The sequence below is a fragment of the Zalophus californianus genome, chromosome 7 (assembly GCF_009762305.2).
Source record: "Zalophus californianus isolate mZalCal1 chromosome 7, mZalCal1.pri.v2, whole genome shotgun sequence".
Taxonomy (NCBI): domain Eukaryota; kingdom Metazoa; phylum Chordata; class Mammalia; order Carnivora; family Otariidae; genus Zalophus; species Zalophus californianus.
In genome coordinates, this window is record NC_045601.1 from 104,367,502 (window position 1) to 104,391,882 (window position 24,381).

The 24,381-nt window shown below is 37.3% G+C and overlaps 1 protein-coding gene and 1 pseudogene across 5 annotated transcripts in view; one reads left to right on the plus strand and one right to left on the minus strand.

Moving 5' to 3' along the window:
* LOC113926683 (24-hydroxycholesterol 7-alpha-hydroxylase) overlaps positions 1-24,381 on the plus strand; it is a 95,362-nt gene that overhangs the window by 12,584 nt on the left and 58,397 nt on the right. For 4 of the 5 annotated variants that reach the window (XM_027601942.2, XM_027601940.1, XM_027601939.2 and 1 more), the window contains 6 exons: positions 2,187-2,322; positions 4,806-4,980; positions 6,295-6,444; positions 7,380-7,473; positions 14,649-14,756; positions 19,139-19,229. In XM_027601942.2, the coding sequence (XP_027457743.1) occupies positions 2,214-2,322; positions 4,806-4,980; positions 6,295-6,444; positions 7,380-7,473; positions 14,649-14,756; positions 19,139-19,229 (727 nt within the window). In that variant the 5' untranslated portion in view covers positions 2,187-2,213. The remainder of the gene's footprint in view (positions 1-2,186; positions 2,323-4,805; positions 4,981-6,294; positions 6,445-7,379; positions 7,474-14,648; positions 14,757-19,138; positions 19,230-24,381) is intronic. The other variant, XM_027601943.2, reaches the window with a different exon arrangement.
* Positions 21,845-21,944, minus strand: LOC113928142 (annotated as a pseudogene).

The following is a 24,381-nucleotide window of genomic DNA, read 5'->3' on the forward strand; positions in this document are numbered from 1 at the left end:
AATAAAATGCTCATGAAACAACACACAATCATCATTTCTACAACATACTGTATGCACTTGCCTTTGCTTCATATATATTGCACAAAGGAGGACAAAAGCCAAGCAAGTAAGACAGATACACCCCCACTGCCACAGAATTTATAACATCGGACATGATCACTTGTACAGTGCAGTTTTACCATAAGTTATTTTAAATACCTTTCATCAGCAGTTATGTCAGTTCTTCAGTGTGTTTGAACTTGGCTGTTCTACACTGTGGTCCAGGTACCTATATGTGTTACATAGGCCACTTTCCTAATGGAAAGTTAAGAATTCTTATTTGTACAAAACTTAAACAGTGGAAATTATTCATCTTCTAAATATTGATTAGCAAGTAATTGTAGATATGTAACACTGGAAAGTCATGCAGACGTCTGGATCACCAGTGTAAGAAAATGAGACTTCACTGTTTGGTGGCTTCATGGTTTTCATGCCCACAGTTGCCTGATAGAGCCCAACAGTGGGTTGTAGGAATGATCATGTGCCATTTCAGGGGCACCTAGAAATGACTGCAATATTGGAGTGGTGACAAGCATAATGTTTTGAAATACTTACAGTAATGGTAACAGGATATGAAAGTATGGGTGACTGCTCCAAGAACGTACATGTTGGATGTGGTATTGTAAAGTTAGTGCCAACACAGGAGGAAATGAGAAGGACGGGTTGGAAGGAAGATGTTTATTATACTCATGGGTCTGAGAGGGGGGCCTGAGAGGGGGGCCTCTGCAGGCCATGCAGGGCCACAGGGAAAAGCACTGGTATCAGTCAGGAGGCAGAAGATAACAGCCAGAGAAAAGCCTGTGCCTGAGTCTTTATTGGGGCTTCCTCAGGAAAGGCAAAGCAGGGCAGGGAAAACAATTTAGGATTGGCTACTTTGAATAATTCTTTTTGGCTTTGGGCTATACAGGTGGTTTCTGGTTGCCTGGTACCTGGCCTTGGAATGATTTTGGGCAGGGGAAATACTGGTGTGTGAGCCTAAGATAAGGAAGTAGATGGGGATATAGACTCAAGATTGGTTGGTTTGCATGTGAAAGGTATGCTTCTGGCAGGCTGAGCCCTTTGCTCTCTCCAAGAACTGGCTAGCCCCGGGAGGGCAGTCTCCACCCAGTAGTGAAGCCTCCCAATAAAGTCATGGACCTCCTGAAATCAAACTCAGGACTAGTGTGTGTTTGTAGGCTGCTGGTAATCTGATAGAGGGCAGATCTGATGATGTGGGATGACAGGAGGCATAGACATAGAATGAAGAGAAGGTAAGAGTGTAGAATCCATAACCCAAGTGAGGGAGCACTAGCATTTCACAGGGGCAGGACCTCCTATCTGTGCTAACCTGGGGTGAGGAACAGAGAATGGGTACAAATGTGTATCTTTGCAAGATTTGGTGGTAAGAAGTTGTGAGTGCTTTTACTTGATTGCCTGAGTTTCCTAGTGAGTTAGAAAGCAGGAACTGTATCTCAGAGTGGAGAGGGTTGGGCAGGTATCCAGGGGAAGTAGTAATTTTTGGGGAAAGTGAGAAAGTGAACACATTAGAGAACTATTTAGGACATTGTTGAGTGACCACAGATTTAAGTCAGCTGTTTTGTATCTTTTTCTTGGACAAAACTGAGCTAGAGGTTGATCGTAAGCCTACTGATATCTGGAAACAATGCTTAAATATCACTGTTTGACATAACTTCTAATAATTATTTCTAGGGGCACCTGGGTGGCTCAGTTGGCTGGGCGACTGCCTTCGGCTCAGGTCATGATCCTGGAGTCCCGGGATCAAGTCCCACATCAGGCTCCCTGCTTAGTGGGGAGTCTGCTTCTCCCTCTGACCCTCCCCCCTCTTGTGCTCTCTCTCTCTCTCTCTCTCTCTCAAATAAATAAATAAAATCTTTAAAAAAATAATTATTTCTAATTATTATTTCCTACTACAAGAAAGGAGGTTTCAAATAACAATCAAAATGAAGGTTAGGTATTAGGACAGAATAAATTATGATTTGTATAATTTAGATTTGGCTGAATCCAGCAAAATTTATAATTAATTATCATATATAATCATAATAATTTGTATCTTGACTATAACTTCAGCATTAGGATTCTTGCATAATCCATGGCCCAGTAACTTATTAGAAATCCTTACTAATATCTGTATTTGTGTTATCTTTCAGTATGGACCAGTATTTACAGTCTTTGTTATGGGCACCCGAATGACCTTTGTTACTGAAGAAGAGGGAATTAATGTGTTTCTAAAATCCAAAGAAATAAATTTTGAACTAGCAGTGCAAAAGCCCATCTATCGTACAGGTAAAGAATATTTTCAGATAGTTTGTTTGAAATACAACATCGGAGTCCAAGAGTAGCTTTGTTAACAATCATATCCTCGCTCCTCTATCAAGAATGTTGACGGCCCCTTCCTTATTTTACTCTTTAAAATCAGGATGGAAGGTAGAAAGAATATCTGATGAGTTTGAAAAACAAATTATTGGCAGCCTCATGTAAGTCTTAATTAGATGTGGGTAAGAGATGAGGTTACCCCACTGCTGTTTACTTTGGAAAATACTTGGAATCTGTATCCTGTTACAGCTCCCAAGATGTCCTTCACTCTGTGCTGCTGCTGTGTAGACAATGCTTCACAGGCTATAGCTCTTGGCTTGATCACATGTTGCTACTCTGTTCACTGACAGTAGAATTCCACTGCTTAGTATGCCCTTTACTGTGGCATTTCCTGACACATTCCATAGGGCTATTAAGGTAAGTGGGGCTTGGCCTCATGTAATTGGTGACCTTTTGTTCTCCGTTGTCAGAGACTGCTGGATTGTACTTGTCAGCATGCTTCCCTCGTGACTGTCCATTTTATTTCTTCCCAGGCTGCAAACATGGAGTGCTGAGACCATTTGTCCTCCTAGGAATGGGGAGCTGTTTCATTTTGGTGCCCAATTCTTTCTCTGCTTCCCTTATGTCTGTGCTTACTTCTGTTGTCTATGGCTTCTTTCTCTTGGTTTCCTTTTTGGCTTCTTTCTTAGGTTCCTCTTCACGTAGCCTCTCATGCATCTCTTGCCATTAAAACAAACAAACAAACAAAAAATTTAAAGCTGTCAGTTACCAAGAGCATGATGGTTATTTCTTCTTGCCCACATGAAGATCACAACATGTTGGTTAAATTCTTTGACTATTTAGTGCTTCTTGGTATTTAAACTAGGGATTTCCAGATCAAAGATGATAAATATTTTGAAGTTTGAAGGCTCTTGATCTGTAAGTTTACATATCCCTCCAGAAAAATATGCCAACTTACTCACCGATCAGGGATGCATGGAAATGATCAAGTTTTTTCACCTCTGCCTCCTCTGGGGATTTTCATGTTTAAATATTTCTATTTTAATAGACAAAATAATTTAATATGTGCCCTTGGGCCAGCCTCCCAGTCCTCTCATATATTCCCCTACTGAGGAGAAGATGTATGTTCGGGAAATTAAAACATTATTTTTATTTTTATTTTTATTTATTTATTTATTTATTTTTGGAGATTTAATTTTACATTTTTTAATTTTATTATGTTATATTAATCTCATACATTACATCATTAATTTTTGATGTAGTGTTCCATGCATTGTTTGCATATAACACCCAGTGCTCCATGCAGTGCGTGCCCTCTTTAATATCTATCACCAGGCTAACCCATTCCCCCACCCCCCTCCCCTCTAGAACCCTCAGTTTGTTTCTCAGAGTCCATAGTCTCCCATGGTTCGTCTCCCCCTCCGATTTCACCCCTTCATTTTTCCCTTCCTACTATCTTCTTTTTTTTTAAACATATAATGTATTATTTGTTTCAGAGGTACAGGTCTGTGATTCCACAGTCTTACACAATTCACAGCGCTCACCATAGCACATACCCTCCCCAATGTCTATCACCCAGCCACCCCATCCCTCCCACCCCCCACCACTCCAGCAACCTTCAGTTTGTTTCCTGAGATTAAGAATTATTTTTAATTAACTTATACAAAATGTAACCTACACATAATAGGCTGACGAACTAGAAAACTAAAAACTATTTTTTGAAAAAGTTACTTTACAGACAATGAAACAGGACTAAAGAAAAATACAAAAGAATAATGAGTTTAAAAACTCATACTCTTACTAACCGAACTCAAACAAGAGTGTGTATCATGGAAGGAACGTGAACACTAATACAAAGGGAGTAATGGAGCCAAAGCTCCTCATGGTGTTAGGAAGTGTAGACACTTGAAGGAGAAATCGAAGTTAGCAGAAGAAATGTGTGCCTTGTAGTTGTGGGTGTGTGGGAATGGGGTGAAGTTGGTCAAGGAGAGAGTGTTTTGAGCAGATAGAATGTCTAAAAAATGCTGGGGAAATATAAATATAAATATTGGAAATATCACACTGTACCTGAGATACAAATTTGGGGGGAGAAGGGTCTGGAAATATCACTGGAGAACTAGAAAGATGGTGGAAGGCCTTGTGTAAACTTTGTTAAGGGTAGGAAACCAATGAAAGCTTTTAAAGGTGGAAATAAAAATCACTAGATTTGTGTTTCCCAGAGGCCCTCCTAATCACCCATTTGTAGATCACCCCTGAACGTGAATTTCCCTACAGACTTTTACTGTCTCATGGGATAGGTTGAATCTTGGCCTCCTTTTACTTGCAGGAGGTGATTTTATGTACTGGGAAGACTTTGGCTCCAGTCCCTACTGACCAAGTAATAGTAGAGGTAGATTGACTGTTTGCTTCAAAGAGTTGTTGCTTCTTTTGAAAATAGTTTTCTCTGTTTATAGCATCAATTCCAAAGAATACTTTTTTAACACTGCATGAAAAGCTTTATATCATGATGAAAGGGAAAATAGGGACTTTCAACCTATATCAACTCACTGGACAACTGACTGAAGAATTACATGAGCAACTGGAGAACTTAGGCACTCATGGGACAATGGAGCTGAACAACTTAGTAAGGTAAATAGATGCATTAGTATTATTTGATCTTGTTGGTTTTTGTTTTGAGAGGTTTTCTGGAATAAAAAACTTGGAAGCCTGTGCATTGAACTTTAAAAATTATCTGGTGGATTAATGAAGTCTATCTAGCTAGGTAATTAAGAGATTATATTAATCTTTTACATTTTAATTAATGGAGCAATTTTTCGTTAGCACTCCAATTTTAAGGTGAGCCAATACAATTATTTTAATACATTTACAGTAATTTCTCCTCAGTCATTCCATGCCATGTGGAATGTACCTAACTAGAGGGGATGCTGAGCGACAGGTGAGACAGGGAAGGGTGCTGGAGGGAGTCAAGTGGCTTCAGCCAAGTTCTGAAGCTTCCTGGCAAAGGTAAGGGCTGGGCCTAGGAACCTTGAGAAAAATTCTTCCAATGCATAAGGAGATTTGGTAAATTGAAGTTACCAGTTAGGCACTTTTCCATCTCAGTAGGATACTGGGTTGCTGAAGGCAGGATTCAATAGTTCAGACTCATAAAAAAGAACAACAGTTAATATTTTGTTAGAGGTCCAGAAGGAGAGGAAAAAACCAACCAAACAAACAAACAAAACAAGGCAAGCAACCAACCAAACTTTTAGTATGCCCAGTATCTACAATAAAACCAAGCAAATTCTTGGATATCTTTGAAACTTTGGGGGAAGGAGATCCTGAAAATTTTCTAGTGAGGAAGGGATGGCAAATAAAACTGAAACAAACAGTACTCAGTGTACTAATCTAGGTCATATTAACAATCTTTGATATTCTTTCCCTTATGTATGCCACAGTAATCATTTTTTCACTTATGGCAAAACATAATGATGATAGGTACTATACTTCAACATGTAGTAGTGTAAATCTGTAGGATCCTGTGAGAACTTGGCATATTTGGTAACTAGTATTGCCCTGATTCTTTGGCTCTCTTTTGCTGCTGTCTAAAGTCATGGACTGTATCTTAGTTATTGCTATTATTTGCTAAATAAGTACTTGTTGAAATTATATTGAATCAATTTATTTCTGCACATCATCTCACGTTTGTCAGGATCTGACAATGCTTGCTTAGAAAGCATTTTTAAAATCTTCAGATAAATGAACCACAATTTCAGTTACCCCTAACTTATCTTGACCGCAGTAAGCAAATATTAAAACCTTTCAAGAGTGACTCTTTCCCAAAAGAATCTGTTGCATATTATTATCTACCCCTAATATATAGCTATTAAATAATGCCCTTTATTGTGTCCTTTGCTTTTTTTCTTTGGTCATTGGGTCTGACTTTCTATGTGTTTTTCTTTGTAGGCATCTCCTTTATCCAGTCACAATGAATATACTCTTTAAAAAAGGTTTGTTTCCCACAGATGAGAGAAAAATCAGGGAGTTCTATCAGCATTTTCAAGCCTATGATGAAGGTTTTGAGTATGGGTGCCAGATGCCAGAATGTCTCCTAAGGTAGAGAGCTCTTCCCTACAATTAATTCACTGACCAAGCTCCTCCCAGCAATTCATACCCGTCTCATTTCCCTGTCCTAAGTAGAGAGAGCAGCATCTACGAGGAAGAGACAGAAGCTACTTCTTAAGACCAGTTTGTTTTTGGTGTGTGTATGACTTGACGAAGGAATTGAAGAAGAAAGATGCATTATTTCCTTTTTTTTTCTTATTTGAGGAGCAAAAATTTAACAGGGAGTAAGAGAGGACGGAGAAGATATGAGAATGAAACAAAGAATTCATTTTGAGGCCTTTTACCCTGTTTATTGCTTATTATCACATTCATTGCTACAGTTTGGAACCATGCTTAAACCATCAAGTGTGACCCATCTTGGAGTCAGACATGGTTGTCCTTGTTCTCCCTGAGACAAAAGGAGGTGTGGTCAAATGTATTTTTCACAGCTGGCTCGGGTTTGAATGCAAAATAACACATGATTTTTTTTTTTTAAATGTCTTAAGCAGTTGGTCTATAGTGGTGACTGGTCAAAAACTATGAAAAAGATAACAGCCAATTTGCTTTACCTGGCTTAAGCCAGCACCTGTCCCTGTGCTAGCTCTTCATCCTCCAGGAACTGATAACAGCCAGAGTAAAAGTAGGACAAGCAGGTCATGGGCTCTGCTTTTTTGTTTTTGTCTTTGTTTTTTATTCAATGCCAATCTGATATGGATTCAAACATTTGTTTGCAAAAGACCCCACTAAGATGTGGCTGCCTGCCCCCTTGATTTTCCTTGTGATCTAGAAAGTCTGAAGGTAGACCTCGAATGAAATTCTAGAAAAACTGAAGAAGAAATTTGGAGAAATAATTATAATTCCATAGATATTCCCCCTTTAACACCATGACCTGTTACTCCTGATGTGCTTTCAAATTAATTTATGCACATGTTTTTTTTCTTACCTAGAAACTGGTCAAAATCCAAAAAGTGGCTTTTAGCACTTTTTGAGAAAACTATTCCAGATATGAAAACATACAGATCCGCAAAAGATAATTCCATGGTAAGTATCCCTGAGCTTTTTTGTTAAAATATGTGGGATGAAAACAGTAATAAGCTATGATTTTTAAAATAATTTTTTTTGTCAAAAATCATGAGATTATTTAGGTAACATTTTGTGTCAAGTACTGTGTTGGATTTTTACATACATAATTCTATTAAACAACCTCATAACAATGAGGTAGGTATTAATGGTCTCCTACATAAGAAAAAAACTAAGGCTACAGACAACAACATATAACAAGGCGCTGAGGTTTTTATTGATTTATATATTATACAGTTGTGTCAGAAGTGACAGGTGGGAGTTATGACACATTAGACAAGGATAACAGAGCTCTGCAAAGTAAACTTCGTTCTTGATGCCACTACCGTTAATTATTTCTCTTTTCAAATAAAGGGAGGTAATAAGATATAATTTGAAAAGCAGTGCATGGGAAGCTGCTGTTCCATGTGTGCCAGATCTGTGGTTCTTCAGGTGTGGTTCCTAGACCAATGGTACCAGCATCACCTGGGGACCACTCAGACAGAGCCTCTTGGGGTGGAGCCTACCAGTCTGTGGTTTCATAGGCCTTCCAGGTGGTTCTGATGCTTGTGTAATGACAAGTTCTCAACCCTGCCTGCTCATCAGAATCTCTGGGAGCTTTTGAAAACTACCTGATTGTCCAGACCCCCTCCCTGCCTCGGAGACTGGGATTCACCTGGTCTGAATACAGGCTCAAATCCAGTCACCAGTCTCATGACCTTGGGCATAGCACCTGGCCTCTTGGCTCAATTTTACATCTACCTCATAGAATGTGGGGATTAAATGAGTTAATATTTGTGAAGCAGTTAGAGTAGTGAGGACTACCTAAGAGTTTATACCGTGTGTTTATCATTAAAAATCAGACCTTTTATTTTTTTTTAAAGAATTTTATTTATTTGAGAGAGGAAGCGAGAGAGAGAGAGAGAGAGAGAGAGAGTGTGCCTGCATGCACAAGCAGGGAGGCAGGGCAGAGGGAGAGGGAGAAGCAGACTCCCCACTGAGCAGGGAGCCCGACACGGGGCTCCATCCCAGGATCAGGAGATCATGACCTGACTCGAAGGCAGACGCTTAACCTACTGAGCCACCTAGGCACCCCCAAAATCAGACCTTTTAGTATTTATAGATGATATCTAGTGTTTTTGTTTTCTTGCCTTTCATAATTATAGCAAGTGTTATCACAAGCAACTCTACCTACTACTGGAGAGGAAGATTGCTTCAGAATAAAAGGGATGTATGAATGTTTAAGTATCTCCCACCTGAATAAAGGGAATAGAAAGCTACTCTGGAATGCCCCACATTTATAAACAGTGTTTCAGCTAAGGATTCTATTTTACAAACAGACCCAGACAAACACATTTTTGTTCGCATAATTTTCCAGGATTTAGGGGTGAAGAGGCATGTGTATAAAAGCTGCACCCAGAAGGATCTGTAATCGATGGGCCTGACAAACTGGGTTTTTAATGCCCCAACTAAAACTCTCCACTGACAGTACTTCTAGAGTAGCATTTCTTTTTCCTACTCTGAAGAAATGAGGCATTTTTAATCATATGTACTCTAACTCTATTTGAATAAAGACAGATTTTGAAGTTTGCTGAAGCTAATCCAATGTTTAAGACTTTGGGACAGAACTCAGTTTGAACATTCAGGAGCAGTTTTCATTTTGTTGTGTATCATTTCTGTTTCTTCCAGCAGTGTTCACACTGAGCTTGTGTTTTGTACCCAATTTTTTTTTTTAAAATGTGGTCTAAGAAGAAAATAAAAGATTCTGTTGTCTTCTGTATAAGTAGATTTCAATGGCCTAGTTAAGCAGAAGCCTGGAAGAAGTTTTTGTGTTTTGGAAATATCACACACACATTTCATCACATTATAAACATCAAGTGTGGTGATTTCTCCCTTGTTATTCTAGATATGTATTAAACTAGTATTTTCATTTAAAATGAAGATTTCACCAGAATAGCATATCCAAAGAATGAAATCCATGTATAGGATTTTCCATGAGATGTAAACTTTGTGTTATAATAATTTATGTTGTATGATAGAAACTAGCAGTAAATAAAATTTATGCTTAAATTTTAATTTTCAATTTTGCTAACCCATTGTTACAGTAACAATAATAATAATACATTGCTAACATTTATGGGGAGCTTACTCTGTGCTAGGTATAATATTACACATTTCACAAATTCGTGACTCATTTATTTTTCACAGCAACTCTAATACCCAGCAAACTGGGGATTATTAAAACCAGAAAGCTGAGGATTAGAGTGGTTAATCACTTTTGAAACATTACATGTCTTTGCAAGTCACAGTACTAGTCTCTCATCGTGTATTTTCTTTGATAGTGATTTAACAGTTGTTTCATGTATCCTAAGATCTGAAGCAAAACTACTACATGATGGTACAATACAGTTGTCTTATTCCCTAATCCATGAGAGTTGTGGGCAGTATCTCTCATGGGGCAGTATAGCACAGTAGCTAAGGGTGTGTGGGCTCTGGAGCCAGGGCCAAGCTCACAGAGTTTGAATCCCAGCTCAACCACCAACAAGCTACCTGTTCTGGCAAAGTTCCCTAACTTAATTGTGCTTCAGTTTCCTCAAATGTAAAATGGTGAAGATAATAGTATCTACTTCTTCAAATTGTGCTGAGGATTGAACGGTTCGATACTTGCAAAGCACTTAAAACAGTACTTGCCTTACCAAGCAATGACTAGGCATTAGCTACCATTATTTTTATCACCTGAACCTGAGTTATTTAAGATTCAAAGTACATGAGTAACTTAATGAAAATGTGTCTGAATTTCTTCCCCATGATGGGGAATGACCATTGACAAAGGTGTGACTGGGAAACCTCCCAGTGAAGATAAAGCTTTCGTGGAATTTGTGTGATGACCTGAGAGCAACCATCGGTGGCCTTGGATGGGGCCCTGATCTTAGTTGGCACCATTCCAGTCAAATATCACTTCTCTGCATATTGTGGTATTTATACCATATCCTGACTTGGCAGTGCTTTCTCCATGGTGTATAGGCTGAGAATCTTCATGGCAAATGGGGGAAGGGTTTTCTCTGGAATGCCCCAGATATCTGTGTTTCTATGTTGCTTGCATTTTCCTAAAAGCAGAGGTTTATTTTAAAAATTTGTCAAAATGATAATATGTACTAAGTTTTGTTTTAAGCTCTTTATAGGTAGTAACTGATTTAATTCTCACAACAATCCTCTGAGGTAGGTACCATGTTATGACCATTTTATAGATGATGAAATTGAGACACAGAGCTTCAAGTAACTTGTCCAATGTTACCCAGGTCGTGACTAACTAAGCCAGGTTCTGGTTCTACATGTGAGGATCTTGGAAGTTGCCACTCCATCCTAACAACAAGTACAAGGCTGAACAGACCAATATTAGAATTATCAGACTGGGACTTTAAAACAACTATGATTACTATGACAAGGGCTTTAATGTGTAAATTTAGACAGCATGCCAGAACAGATAGACAATATAAGCAGAGAGATGGAAATCCTAAGAATGAACCACAATTAAATGCTAGATATAATAAACACTATAACATAAATGAAGGATGTCTTTGATGGGCTTATTTGTAGACTGGCAGAGCTGAGAAAAGAATCTCTAGAGGATATATCAGTTGAGTCTCCAAAAGCTGAAACGCAAAGAGAACAAAGACTAAAACAAGAACAGAATACCCAAAAACTATGGAACTGTGGGACAACTATAAAAGGGGTAGCATACATATAGTGGGAATACTAGAAGGAGAAGAAAGGGAAAAAGGAACAGAAGAAGTATTAGACACAATAATGACAGAATTTTCCACAATTGATGTCAGACACCAAACCATAGATCCAGGAAGCTCAGAGAACACCAAGCATGTAAACACCAAAAACATATCATTTTTAAATTACAAAAAAACAAAGATAAAAAATCCTAAAGAAGCCAGAAGGAAAAAACACCATATCTATAGAGGAACAAAGATAATAATTATATCTGACTTCTCCTTAGAAACCATGCAAAGCAAAAATAGTATAGAGTGAAATATTGAGTTGAGTGAGAAAAAAAAAAAAACACACCAATCTGGAATTCTGCACCCAGTGAAATTATCTTTTAAAAGTGAAGGAGAAATAAAGGCTTTTGCAGACAAACAAAAAATGAGGGAGTTTGTTGTCAGTAGACCTTCCTTATAAGAAATACTAAAGGAAGTTCTTCAGAGAGAAGAAAAATAATACAGGTCAGAAATTCAGATCTACATAAAGAAGGGAAGAGCATCAAAGAAGAAATAAGTAAAGGTGAAATAGAAATTTATTTTACTTATTCTTAATTGATCTAACAGGTAACAATTTGTCCAAATTATAGCAATACTATATTCAGATATATATATATATATACATATATATATAGACATACACACTTATGTGTGCTTGTATATAAATGAAATGATTATGTATGGTTATCTGCATGTCTGTATCCTTTATCATATCCTTCTATAATAATAATCCAGTAAATAAAATGTTTCTCTCACTTTTAGCAAATTAACTGAAGCTGAGGAAGGGGTTGTGGGTACCTCTGATTTGTACAGCCAGTCAGCCAGAAGTACAGATAACAGCCTAGACTTGCAGCTGGCATCTGAAGTCCAAGGAGGAGGCTGTTAGAACCTCCAATCTGTAGCCAGTTGGTCCAAAGTACAGGTAATAACCTGGGCCATGACTGGCATCTGGAGGGCAGGTGGGAGTGGAGAAAGGGTATAGTCTTGTAGGACAAAACCCTTAACTTGTAGAACCTCATGCTAGTTCTAGGTAGATGGTGTCAGGATTGAGTTGAACTGAGTTGAATTATAGGGCACCCAGATAGTATCCTGAGTATTTGTATTGTTGTTTGGGACTCCTCCCTCCACATATACACACACATTAGAAATTGGTACCAGAACTCCAGAGCGAGGATGTCCTCTTTACCACTCCTTTTCAACACAGTACTGGAAGTCCTATGCAATAAATCAAGAAAGGAAATAAAAGTTACACATACTGGGAAAGAAGACATAAAACTGTCTTTGTTCACAGATGTCATGATTATATTTGTAGAAAATCCAAGAGAATCAACAAAAAACTACTGGAACTAACAAACAATTACAGCAAAGTTGCAGGATACAAGTTCATATCCAAAAGTTAATTGCTTTCCCATGTACCAATAATGAATGTGTGGAGTATGAAACTAGAAACACAATGTGCCATTTACATTAGTATTCCCCAAAATGAAATACTTGGTATAAACCTGACAAAAGGTATATAAGCTCTGTATGAAGAAAGCTACAAAACTCTGATGAACAAAACCAAAGAACTTATGTAAATAGATATTTTATGTTCATGGATAGGAGGATTCAACATTGTCAAGATGTCAGTTCTTCCCAACTCAACCTATACATTCAATGCAGTCTCAATCAAAATCCCAATGAAGTTATTTTATGGATATCAACAAACTGATTCTAAAGTTTATATGGAGAGGCAAAAGACCCAGAATCACCAACACAATATTCAAGGAGAAGAACAAAGTTCTTCAAAAGAGCAATGCTACCCAACTTCAAGATTTACTGTAATGTTATAGTGTGGTATTGGTGAAAGAATAGACAAGTAGATCAATGGAACAGAATAGAGAGCCCAGAAATAGACCCCTTTAAATATAATCAACTGACCTTTGACAAAGAAGCTGGAGGCAATATAGTGAAACAAAGATAGACTCTTCAACAAATGGTGCAGGAACAACTAGACATCCACATGCAAAAAAAGAAAAAAGAAAGAAAGAAAGAAAGCAAGAAAGCATCTAGATAGAGATCTTATACAATTCACAAAAATTCACTCAAATGAATCATAGACATAAGTGTAAAATGCAAAAGTATAAAACTACTAGAAGATAACCTATGAGAAAAGCTAGTTGACCTTGGGTATGGTGTTGCCTATTTAGATATAACATCAAATGCACAATCCATGAGAGAAGATGGAAGCACATGAAAAGAGGCTCCACATCATGTCTTCAGGGAAAGGCGAATGAAAACAACCTTGAGATACCACTACGCTCATTATGGTCAGAATCTGGAACACTGACAACACCTCACCTCCTGGTGAGGACATGGAGCAACAGGAACTCTTCATTGTTGATGGGAATGCAAAATGGTGCAGACACTTTGGAAAACACTTTGGTGGTTTCTTACAAAACAGAGCATACTCTTGCCATAAAATCTAGCAATTGTGCTCCTTGATACTTGCCCAAATGACTTGAAAACTTATGTCCACACTAAAACCTGCATATGGATGTTTATAATAGTTTTATTCATAACTGCTAAAACTTGGAAGCCATCAAGACGCCCTTTAGTAGGTAAATAGATAAACTGTGGTACATCTAGGGAATGGAATATTATTCAGCACTAAAAAGAAATGAGCCATCAAGCCATGAAAAGACAAGAAGGAACCATAAATGTATATTACTAAGTGAAAGAGACCAATCTAAGAAGGCTATATAATGTATGGTTTCAGCTATATGACATTCTGCAAAAGGTAAGATGTGGAGAAAGGAAAAAGATCAGTGGTTGTTGGGGAGGGAGGAGAGATACATTGGCAGAGCATAGAGAATTTTTAGGGCAGTGAAAATAATTTGCATGACATTATAATGGTAGATATATATATCATCATGCATTTGTCCCAACCCATAGATTTTACAATGCCAAGAGTGAACCCTAAGGTAAACTATGGAATTTAGGTGATTGTGATGTGTCAATGTCCTTGATCCATGGTAAAAAAAAAAAAATACCATTTTGGTGAATGGTATTGATAAGTAGGGAAGACTATGCATGTGTGGGGGTAAGGGTTATATGGGAATTCTTTGTACTTTCAATTTTATTGTAAACTTAAAATTGCTCTAAAAAATAAAGTCTTTAAGAAAAAAAAAAAAGCCAGGATTTGAAGCAATGCAGTAAAGCAGTTGTGCTCTAGAGTCCCTGTTCCTAATTACTATGCTACCGGTAAGTGTATAAATCCCTTAGCTGCAAACCTAGGAATGGCAGAAATAATATATTTGAGATTAAGGAAAAATGCATGGTCTTTGTTTAGTAACATCATTCTTTGTCACATAGCTGTGGTTTGATAAAATGTATTTCTTTTAACAGACATTAATACAGGCTATGCTGGATATCGTAGAGACGGAAAGAAAGGAAGAAATGAGCCCCAATTATGGGCTCTTATTGCTTTGGGCTTCTCTGTCCAATGCTGTCCCTGTAAGTATTAGTAAAGTAAGGATTACACTTCTGTCTACTGCAATTTCAGTTTTTTTCCTTCATTATTCTTTCTTTTTTTCAGTCTTTTCACTTCTTGATCATGGGAAAGAAAAAGGCTACAGTGGATTTGGTTGTGAGCTAGAAAAACAAAACTGAATGCCTAATGAAATCTGATAAGATCACAAAGGAGGCAGAGCAGAGATGTCAAGTGAATTCTGCCCTCTGCAAGGCAAGCCTGTAGCAGGCTAAGGGAAAAGCTTGTACCTTGGGGTTAGTTGTGACAACACCTGCTTATGGAGTACTATCTTTGTCAGGCAACATGCTTAGTATTGATGCTGCAAAGACGAGTAAGTCTTGACTCCAACATTTTACTGGGGAGAGAGTAGGTAAATGGATAGTCTGGGATAGAATTGGGCTTGAATCAAGATAACCCCCACCAGAGCTATAGAATCTCATGGAGAGAATTTAAACCCTCAGCCTCCATTTCCTCATGGGTAACAAAGGGATAATACAACTCCTGATATGGTCCTAGGACTTGGGTACATAATAAATGGTAACCCTCCTTTCTCCACAAGGTGGTTGTGAGGATTTGGTGAGATAAACCCAACTGGTGCCCAGTGAATATTAGTTCTTTGTCTTCCCCTCTACCCATTCTCCTTCTGCACACCATTCCTGTTTGTGTTTCTTGGCATCTTGGTCCTGTAAGCTTCCGCATGAATGGAGATGGTGACTTTGGAACTCACAATACTAAAGAGAGCAGAGACTTTTTAACTGTTTCTTTCTAAAGCTGTTATGAACTAGATTAAAGCCATGTGATATGTCTGCCCCTTCTTGTCTGATGCACATCAGGGAGGATCTCACATTAGCTTAAGCTGCACTGATATTATTTGAGGAATTAAAGGGTAACCCTTTTTACATATTTGTTTTCTACTGAACAGGAATATTCAACCCATCTCTAATGATAAAGGTGGCCATTTTCTTTTTTCTTCTAACAAATAGAAATGAGATATTTCAGGTATTATTTATTTCTCCATCCTCTTAGGGAAGGCTTTCTAAGTACTGATAGTCTAGTTTCTTTTCATAACAGTGTTATAAAACTGATTGGGTAAAGAGCAGAAATAGAAATTCTGGCCTCTCTGCCATATGTAGTTCATCTGGCATGGGCAAATAAAAATCGTCTAATCCTTTCCCCTTCTCTGTGTACCTCTGATATTATGCCCTGATTTCTCTTTGCATTGTTTTCTTGAATACTGATTAAGCTATAGCAAAATTAAAAGGCAAACCCAGAACAGCTCCCAAAGCAGCAACAAAACTGCCACTCCTGTCACAGGATTAATTTTCAAGATCTCATTAGAGAGATCCTCCAGAAGAAAGGGACACAAAGCCTCATTGATCTGACTCAGGGGAAGTCACTTCTTTGGAATTTGTTCCTGGCACCGGCCTGAAAGGATTTAAATAATGAATTTCAGAAAGAAAGTGTCTGATGATTAGTGAGAGTTCCATCTTGCTGGCTGTTGTTGGCACCTCCAAGAGGCAGCTGGTGTGCAGGCAGAGACACTGGAAAGGCTTTAGAGTCAGGCCCAAAGTCAAATCCCAGTGCTGGGTGACAGCGAGCCAAGTGTTTAACCTCTCTGAGCCTCAGTGTTCTTATCTATAAAATAGGATGAATGTTATTTACCTCATAGGATGGTCATGAGCATTATTATTTTTAAGATATGGAAAGTGGCTGACAGTCCCTTGAAGAAAGAAGGTGCTCAATGAATGTTAGCTTTCTTCCTTTATAAAAAGTAAGGCCATCATTTCAATCATTACTTTCAATGGCCCATTAATAAACTGCCCTGGCTTCCAAAACTGGACCACTCAAATGCCCCAGGGTGGGAGTGACCACTGCTGTCTGGCTTCTGTGATCTCCCATCAACACTTAGAGAACCCCAAAAAGCCCCGCCATCGGACAGGTGTTGGGGCCTGGCCTTTCTTGGTGCCCAGGTCAGGTTCTCTTCTCTCCCATTCTGGGCTCTGCCTCAAAGCCTGTGGAACTCAGAGTTAGGGCTTGAGGTAGTCTTGGGACAGGACAGATCACTAGAAGGCTCCATTGTTGTCGAGGTGCACCTCGGTAGACTGGCCCAAAATATTAGCCATAATTAGTGAAATCACTTGTATGGGAAAACCATTTCCAACTTACAAGAAATTCCTGCCAAATGAAATTTTTAGGAACATTTTTCCAAAACGAATTGTACCGCTGACGTTTTATCTTTGTTATCGCTTCTCCCAAGCTCTTTCTGAATCCTAACTCCACGATCCCCCGTCCCACCCCGCCTCACCCTCAACTCCCACAGCCTATGTTGTCTGTCCCACCCATTGCCGGTACACTTAGCTCTTTTTCCTCCTGATTTTTATTTCATATCCCCAACTAGATGTGAAAGTTCTTTGGGCAAGAATGGTATCTTCTACATGTTTGTGTTTACCATGATTGTAGAAGACTGTCTGACCTCTTATAGAGACTCCATGAGTATTTGTTAAATCTCTTTTGAATGGAGGAATAAATGATGCTGAAGAACATACCCATTTCATCTTCTCTTACTGGGCAGGGCTTTCCTCCTTGTCCCTTTCACTTTATTCTTACTCCAAAACATTGCAGCGGCTGCTTGTGAAGTTCAGTGAGTCAGGTGGCCCTTCTCCTTTTTGAGCAGCCCTCATAGACCTGACCCCTTTGGCAAAATACTAATTGCTACTTTGGGGAGCAATTTTTAACTGGGAGTGCGCAAAGATCCCAAGGTCATTTATTCTTGTTTGTTTCAGTAATATATGTAAATTTCTTATTTACTCATACCTGTCTTTTATGTGACTCTTCTTTTTAAAAATATGTAATTGAGTTTTTTACCAAATTTAAAAATGATAAATAGAACCTTCGTACAGCCATTTATAATTTAGCTGAATTCCTTGTATTCATTATAAAATAAGTATTACCCAATTTTTGTGAATCTCTAAAACTCTAAGCACTATTTAGTATAACTCTGAACCCCTCTTTTGTGTAACTGAGAATCTGTGTGCTATCACTAAGCTATTTTTCCCCCAGTGTGAACTCTGACCCTTTAAATGAGATGAATTGAGTATGGAGTGGTTATTAATTAAATCCAGTAATTCAGCACTTCCATCCGTAGATAATAGTAGCAGGGGTCCGAGTGGGGACAAGAGAAGAGAGCTCTCTGAGCATGTTTCTTATACTGTAAAATGGACTGGATGATGTCTAGGGTAAGTCTTCGGTAATCTGAATCATGCCGCGGAAAGAGGCTCTCCAGATGGTGGTGGCCTTGGTTCTCTGGTACCGTATTTACCCTGGCACCAGTGGGTTTCATGCCCCAGGGCGGAAAACCATGAGGAGTATTGAATTTGGCTTACTTGACTGCTTCCCTTTAGACAGTTGCTCTTCCCTTTTTGGCCACAGAGGGGAGTATTGGGATTATGTAAAGGTACTTAAAGTTACCTCACAAAAGAAACAAAAAGACTTAAGTGTTTCAAATATGAAGTAGTATCTGAGTCTTTCAGGACTGATTTTCCTAGATGAAATTTCTTTTACAATACGTGTAATACGTGTTTACAGAAAAGAGGCAAGGGAAACCCAAACTTCTTTTATTGATTTTATACAGGTTTCCTCTAGTGTGTAATCTAAAAATAGAAACAAAAACATCTACCCGAGTTAGTGGAAAGTTAATTTTTGAAATATATGGCAGTATAATTTTAACCTTGTAATACCACAATGAGGAAAGATGTGAAATAATTTTCTTTGGTCTAGAGAGAGAATTTACAAGCATGCTATGTTGAGTAACATTCAGGTGTGAAAGGACCATTATTTTTGATATTGAGTACTCTCATAATTTAGTTTATGGGATTTGAGGTATATTTTTCTGCACTTATTGAAAATTACCATATTTTATTTGCGGAATATATGATTTGCTCATTCATTTCTATTTCATGAAAATTAAATTTTAAAAAATATTTTCATTTGGATTAACATTTTAAGTGTCATAATTTGCTGTTTCTGAATATTTAATGTATGCATATATAATATTTTATAATGTGTATTAGTAAAAAGAATCCTGCTTCATTTTGTAGTAAAGATAGTTTAATCTATATAAACAACAGAATTAAACTATAGTGACAGAATAAAAGTATAGATTTGACCTCTCAGAGGTCTATAACATCTCTCTTATTCATAAAATCTAGTTGTTTCCAAAACTGCTCCTTACTAGCATGCTTTTAAGTTTAATTTAAACATTTTCCTGGTTTCTTTTAATGTTTATGGCGAATACTAAGTATGCTTTTATTCGCTTTCAAAGAAGGTTGTATTGTGTGATACATGTTTTTTGTTTTGTTTTATTAAGGTTGCATTTTGGACACTTGGATTTGTCCTCTCTCATCCCACTGTCCACGAGACCATTCTGGAAGGCATATCTTCTGTGTTTGGCACAGCAGGTACTAAACCTGAATGAACTTACCTAGTTGCAGAGATATCTAATGTGCGCTTGTCACATGTTATGGGCAAAACTAAATGCCCAGAATTTTATAGAAATTGAGCATAATCCAAAATTGAACACAAGTTGTTGTGTGTTTCAGGATATAAACTGATCAGGAAGATTCCTAGAATTTAATTACTGCCCAGGTGATTTTAGAGGGCATCTAGTCTAACCCCCTTACTTTCCAAATCATGAAAATGCTGGAGAGATTGTTTATTTCCCTAATTTCGCTACTTATATGTAAATACACACACACACACACACACACATACACACACACACAGGCTTTTTCTTCAAATCTCTTGGCCCCTCAATTATTTTTGGAATTCAGGATTTTCTAGATTTTGTAAAAAGTAATACGGTGCATGTATTACATAACAAAGATGTCAAGTAAGGTTTTGTCACCAAAGGAACTGTTTTAAAAGTTAGAGATTTGGGGGGTTAGAACTGTAGATGGGGATTGACACCTTGTAGTTTTTAGTTCAGATTTGGACTCTTCTATCATCATCTGTTTTAAAAAAAGCAGAAATAAGCTTGAATGGAGAGAGCGTTCAACTACTTGTTTATTTGATCCATAATTTGACCTGTTTGGAAGTAGTATCTTTTAGAAAAACCTTAATATGTCAAATTATGTATTCTGATATAAAAAGAATAATAAATGACTTGGAAAAAAAAACAATATAATAGGACAAAGGTAGGATGCCAATTAACAGCACCCCCCCCGCTTCATGATTGCTGAAAATATTTTATTTGATATTTTATTCTTTATTTTCTACTGCTTCTTAATTGAATTAAAGCCAGAAAGCAAATTGGCTTGCTCAACATGACTATCTAAGCCACGCTGTCTCTTGAGCCTTGAGTCTTATCTCCTAGAAATAGTGAGGATTAGAATCACTGAGTGTAAACCATGCTAACAAGTTAGATTCTGGAGATAAACGTTAGTGAGTACAAGAGAAAACTACTTGCCTTTATGGAGCTTACCTCTACAAAGTTAATGGAAATACGCATGCCTTTATGTCCACAAACAATAAAAGGGAATGTGTCCTTGACCGTCACGTTTCCAACTTCAGCATTTCCCTACTAGAGTCTTCTCCTCATTTAGGGTTCTCCCAAATCCTGGTCTTTAGGAAATCAAGAAGTAGTTATGGGACGGTGGAGATAATCAGGAGCCTCTCTGACCCAAAGGCTACAACAGAAGTATTACATTCATCTAAGTGTCTACAATAGTTGAATCTTGAACTCGAACACAGTCCGATGGAGAAAGACAAAACCTTTATTCTTTTTCTACATTCTGGTTTATTTTTAGAACCCATTGTTCTCCACTGACAGACAAAGGCTCCTTCAAATAGCGATACCAGTGTATTAGCTACATATATATCAAAGCTTTCAGTTTTTAAGACTCTTGCAAACTTGAAAACAATTTACATAAAATATCAAATGTTTTTTGCTGTTTTTATACGGAAGCAATTCAGATCAATTCATGTATAAGATGTAGTAGCAGCTCAGGAATTTGGATGTGAGAGGAAATTACTCACTCACTCTTGGAGGTTGATATTCAAGAAGTGTCCATACAAAGGATCCTGTCAAAGAAAGCACATTAGAGTGCATGGAACAAGAATCTGACTCAATACAGCAGTTCTCCATTCTTAGTTCTTCACTATTACAAGATGACCATTTCTTTCTTGGAGATGGCTTTAGTGACTTGGACACCTCTTCACATCTCTATGGCCTCAGGCATGTTGCTCAACTTTCTTATAAGTTTCAGGGTACAAGCTGCTGTTGAATCACTGGTCCTTTGTGTCTGGCTTTTTTCACTTAGCATAATGTTTTATTTTGTACCATGATGTTATACATTAATTGATTTTCACATGTTGAATCTCCCTTGCATTCCTGGGATAAATCCTACTTAGTCATGTGGTATAATACATATAATTTTTATGGATATAAAATATCCATATTACGTATAGGTATTTATATCAATATAGCATATATCATTTTTATGTTGCTGGATTCAGTTTGCTAGTGTTTTATTAAGGAATTTTAGGAATTTTACATCTATATTAATAAGGGATATTGATCTGTGGTTTTCTTTTCTTGTATTTGTCAGGGTTGCGTATCAGGATAATTCTGGCTTTATAGAATGACTTCAGAAGTATTCACTCCTCATATTTTTTGGAAGAGTTTGTGAAGGATTGATGTTAATTATTCTTTAACTAATAGGAAAGATTTACCAGTGAAGTGATCTGGTGCTGAGATTTTCTTTGTGAGAAATTTTTTATTAATTCAATCACTCTACTTGTTACAGGTCTATTCAGGGTATATATTTCTTCTTTTTTATTAAAATATAACTGACACATAACACCGTATTAATTTTAGGTGTACAATGTAATGATTTGCCATATGCATATATATACTGTGAAATGATCACCACAATCAGTTTAGTTAACATCCATTATCACAAAGCTATAATTTTTTTCTTGTGGCGCAAACTTTTAAGATCTACTTTCTTATCATCTTTCAAATGCATAATACAGTGTTGCTAACTGGTTGTCACTGCTGTACATTACAGACCCAGAAAAATAGGGACACTGCACCAATTTGCATGTTATCCTTATGCAGGGGCCATGCTAAACTTCTCTGTATTGTTTCACACATTTAGTAACACTATTTTTTCTTGGGTCAGTTTTGTAGTTTGTGTCTTTTTAAGGAATTTGTCCATTTCATCTAAGTTATTTAACTTGGTACATATAACTTCATATTACTGCCCACAATCTTTTTTATTTCTGTAAAATCACTAGAAAAGTATCTCCCTCATCCTTGTTTTTAATAATTGTGTCCTCTCTCTTTTTTCCTTTCCTTTTTCCCTAGCTAAAGGATTGTCCGTTTTGTTTTCAAAGAACTAGCTCTTGGTTTTGTTGATTTTGTTTGATTTTATTTTCTTGTATCACTTTTCTATTCACTATTTCATTTTTCTCTGTCCTCATGTTTATTATTTATAATTTATATCTCCTTATGAATATTCTTTATTTTGTTCTTTAAACACAATTTTTCTTAAAGTCTTTGACCATATTTAAAATCTCTTATTTAAAGTCTTTTTTTTTTTTTTATAAGTCCAACATCTGGGTTTTTTCAAGGATAGTTTCTACTGATTGCTTTTTTCCCCTGTGTATGGTCTATGTTTTCTTGTTCCATGTATTATTGCATATTTCTCATTGCATGTCTTGCATTTTTTTTGAAAACTGGACATTTTAAATAATACAATGTAGCAACTCTGGAAATCAGATTCTCCTGTTTCCTCATGGTTTATTGCTGTTGCTGCTTGTCATAGCCTTGTTTGTGTGTTTATTGACTTCATTAACTAATTCTGGAAATTTTGTATTATTACATTGTATTTTGTATTATTATCATGTGTGGCCACATATGTTTCTGCTTGGTTAGTTTAGTATTCAGCTAATAGTTGGACAAAGATTTCTTTACACTAAGAACCAATAAGACTCCCATGTTTGCATGTTTAGGATTTTGTTTGCATGTTGGAGCATGCCTTCAACACTCAACTAAGCAGTTGGTAACACTGCCTTAACTTTCACTTCCCACTTGCACAGAAACCCAAGGTCAGCCATAGGTAGACAATAGAGCCTTCTCGGGTCTTTCCTGAGCCTGAATGAGGCCTTGGGCATTTGTGCAGTCCTACACAAGTGCATGCATTTTTAAATTCCCAGGAATACACTGGACCTTTTAAAGCCTCAGGGACGTCTCATTCCCTAGCTCTTCATTTTAATCTTTTTGGTTTGCCTGTTGTTTGTCCAAACTGTTATCTATTGCCTCCAGTAACTGCAAAGTTAATTATCCTTAAAGGTTTCCAACCAATACCCCTGGGGGAAATTCCACTGTGTGAGTTCCAAGTCAGGTCAGATAAAGATAGTCTTGTAAGTGGGACCTTCCGGGACCTGCCAGACAGGTCACATAATGAGAACTCTCTAGGAATGAGGTCTTGAAAGAGTTCCCATCTTATTCTGACCCCTCTGGTAACTGCTGGGCTGCTGGTTTGCACTGTGGTTGTAGGCTATTGGTTTTCAAGGCTACGGTGGAGCTATGGAGAGAGGGATGGGAATAGGGCAAGTTAAAGTGTCATTAAGCTTGTTCTTCTTACGAAGATTTAGCCATTTTTCTTGAATAAACACTCCCTAGGTTGCTGCAAGCCTTTGGTTAATTTCCAAAGTTCTGAGAAAGTTGATTCTGACAAATTTTATCAGATTTTTCATTGATTTTAAAGAGGGACTCTGAAGTCCTTAGTCTGCCATTTTTGCTGACATTACCCTGAACTGTAAGTTTTAAAATTTCTTTTAGGAAACCTTCCAGATTCATTGTTAACCCTTCATTCATCTATTTATCTGGTGGCCCTCAAATATCTTTTTGAGTACTTTTTGACATACATTGTCAAGGCATTGTATGAAATATCAGGGCTATGAAGATGAGTGTATGGTGCATGCTCTCAAGGAAGTTCATGAATGAAGTGCATTTTATAAAAATGAAAACAGATTTGGAAGTTTACAGAAGATGTTAGGAGAGAGAAAGGAACATTTACGTTGTTTCTTTGGAGATGTGCACTTGTTGATGAATTCTGTAGGTTTTCTGTACTTGGAACCCTTTTCCTTGTTTTTATTCATCTTTCAGTCAGCTTGAATGTCATTTCCTCAGATAGATCTTTTAGGGTTGCCCTGTCTGAAGTCACTTTCCCTAACTCTGTGCTCAGTGATTCTCTGACTCATCTCACTGTTTCCTTCATAAGAATGACTTTTTTGTTTATCTATCTATCTATCTATTATCTATCTATCTATCTATCTATCTATCTATCTTCTGCCTCCTTCATCAGAACATAGTCTCTCCAACAACAGGAACAATGTTTTTATCTTGGTCTCTATAGGATCCCCAGCTGCCTAGAACCCAAATTACTCAACAGTATTTTCTGAACAAATTTAATGAACAAATACAAGAATATATTTTAAGAGATGAATGTCTTAGTTTAGCTTTCATTTGCAGTTTTGTCACCTATCCCATTAGACAGCTTATATGAAATGAATATTTTATGTAAAGAAGTTTCGGATAAGTTT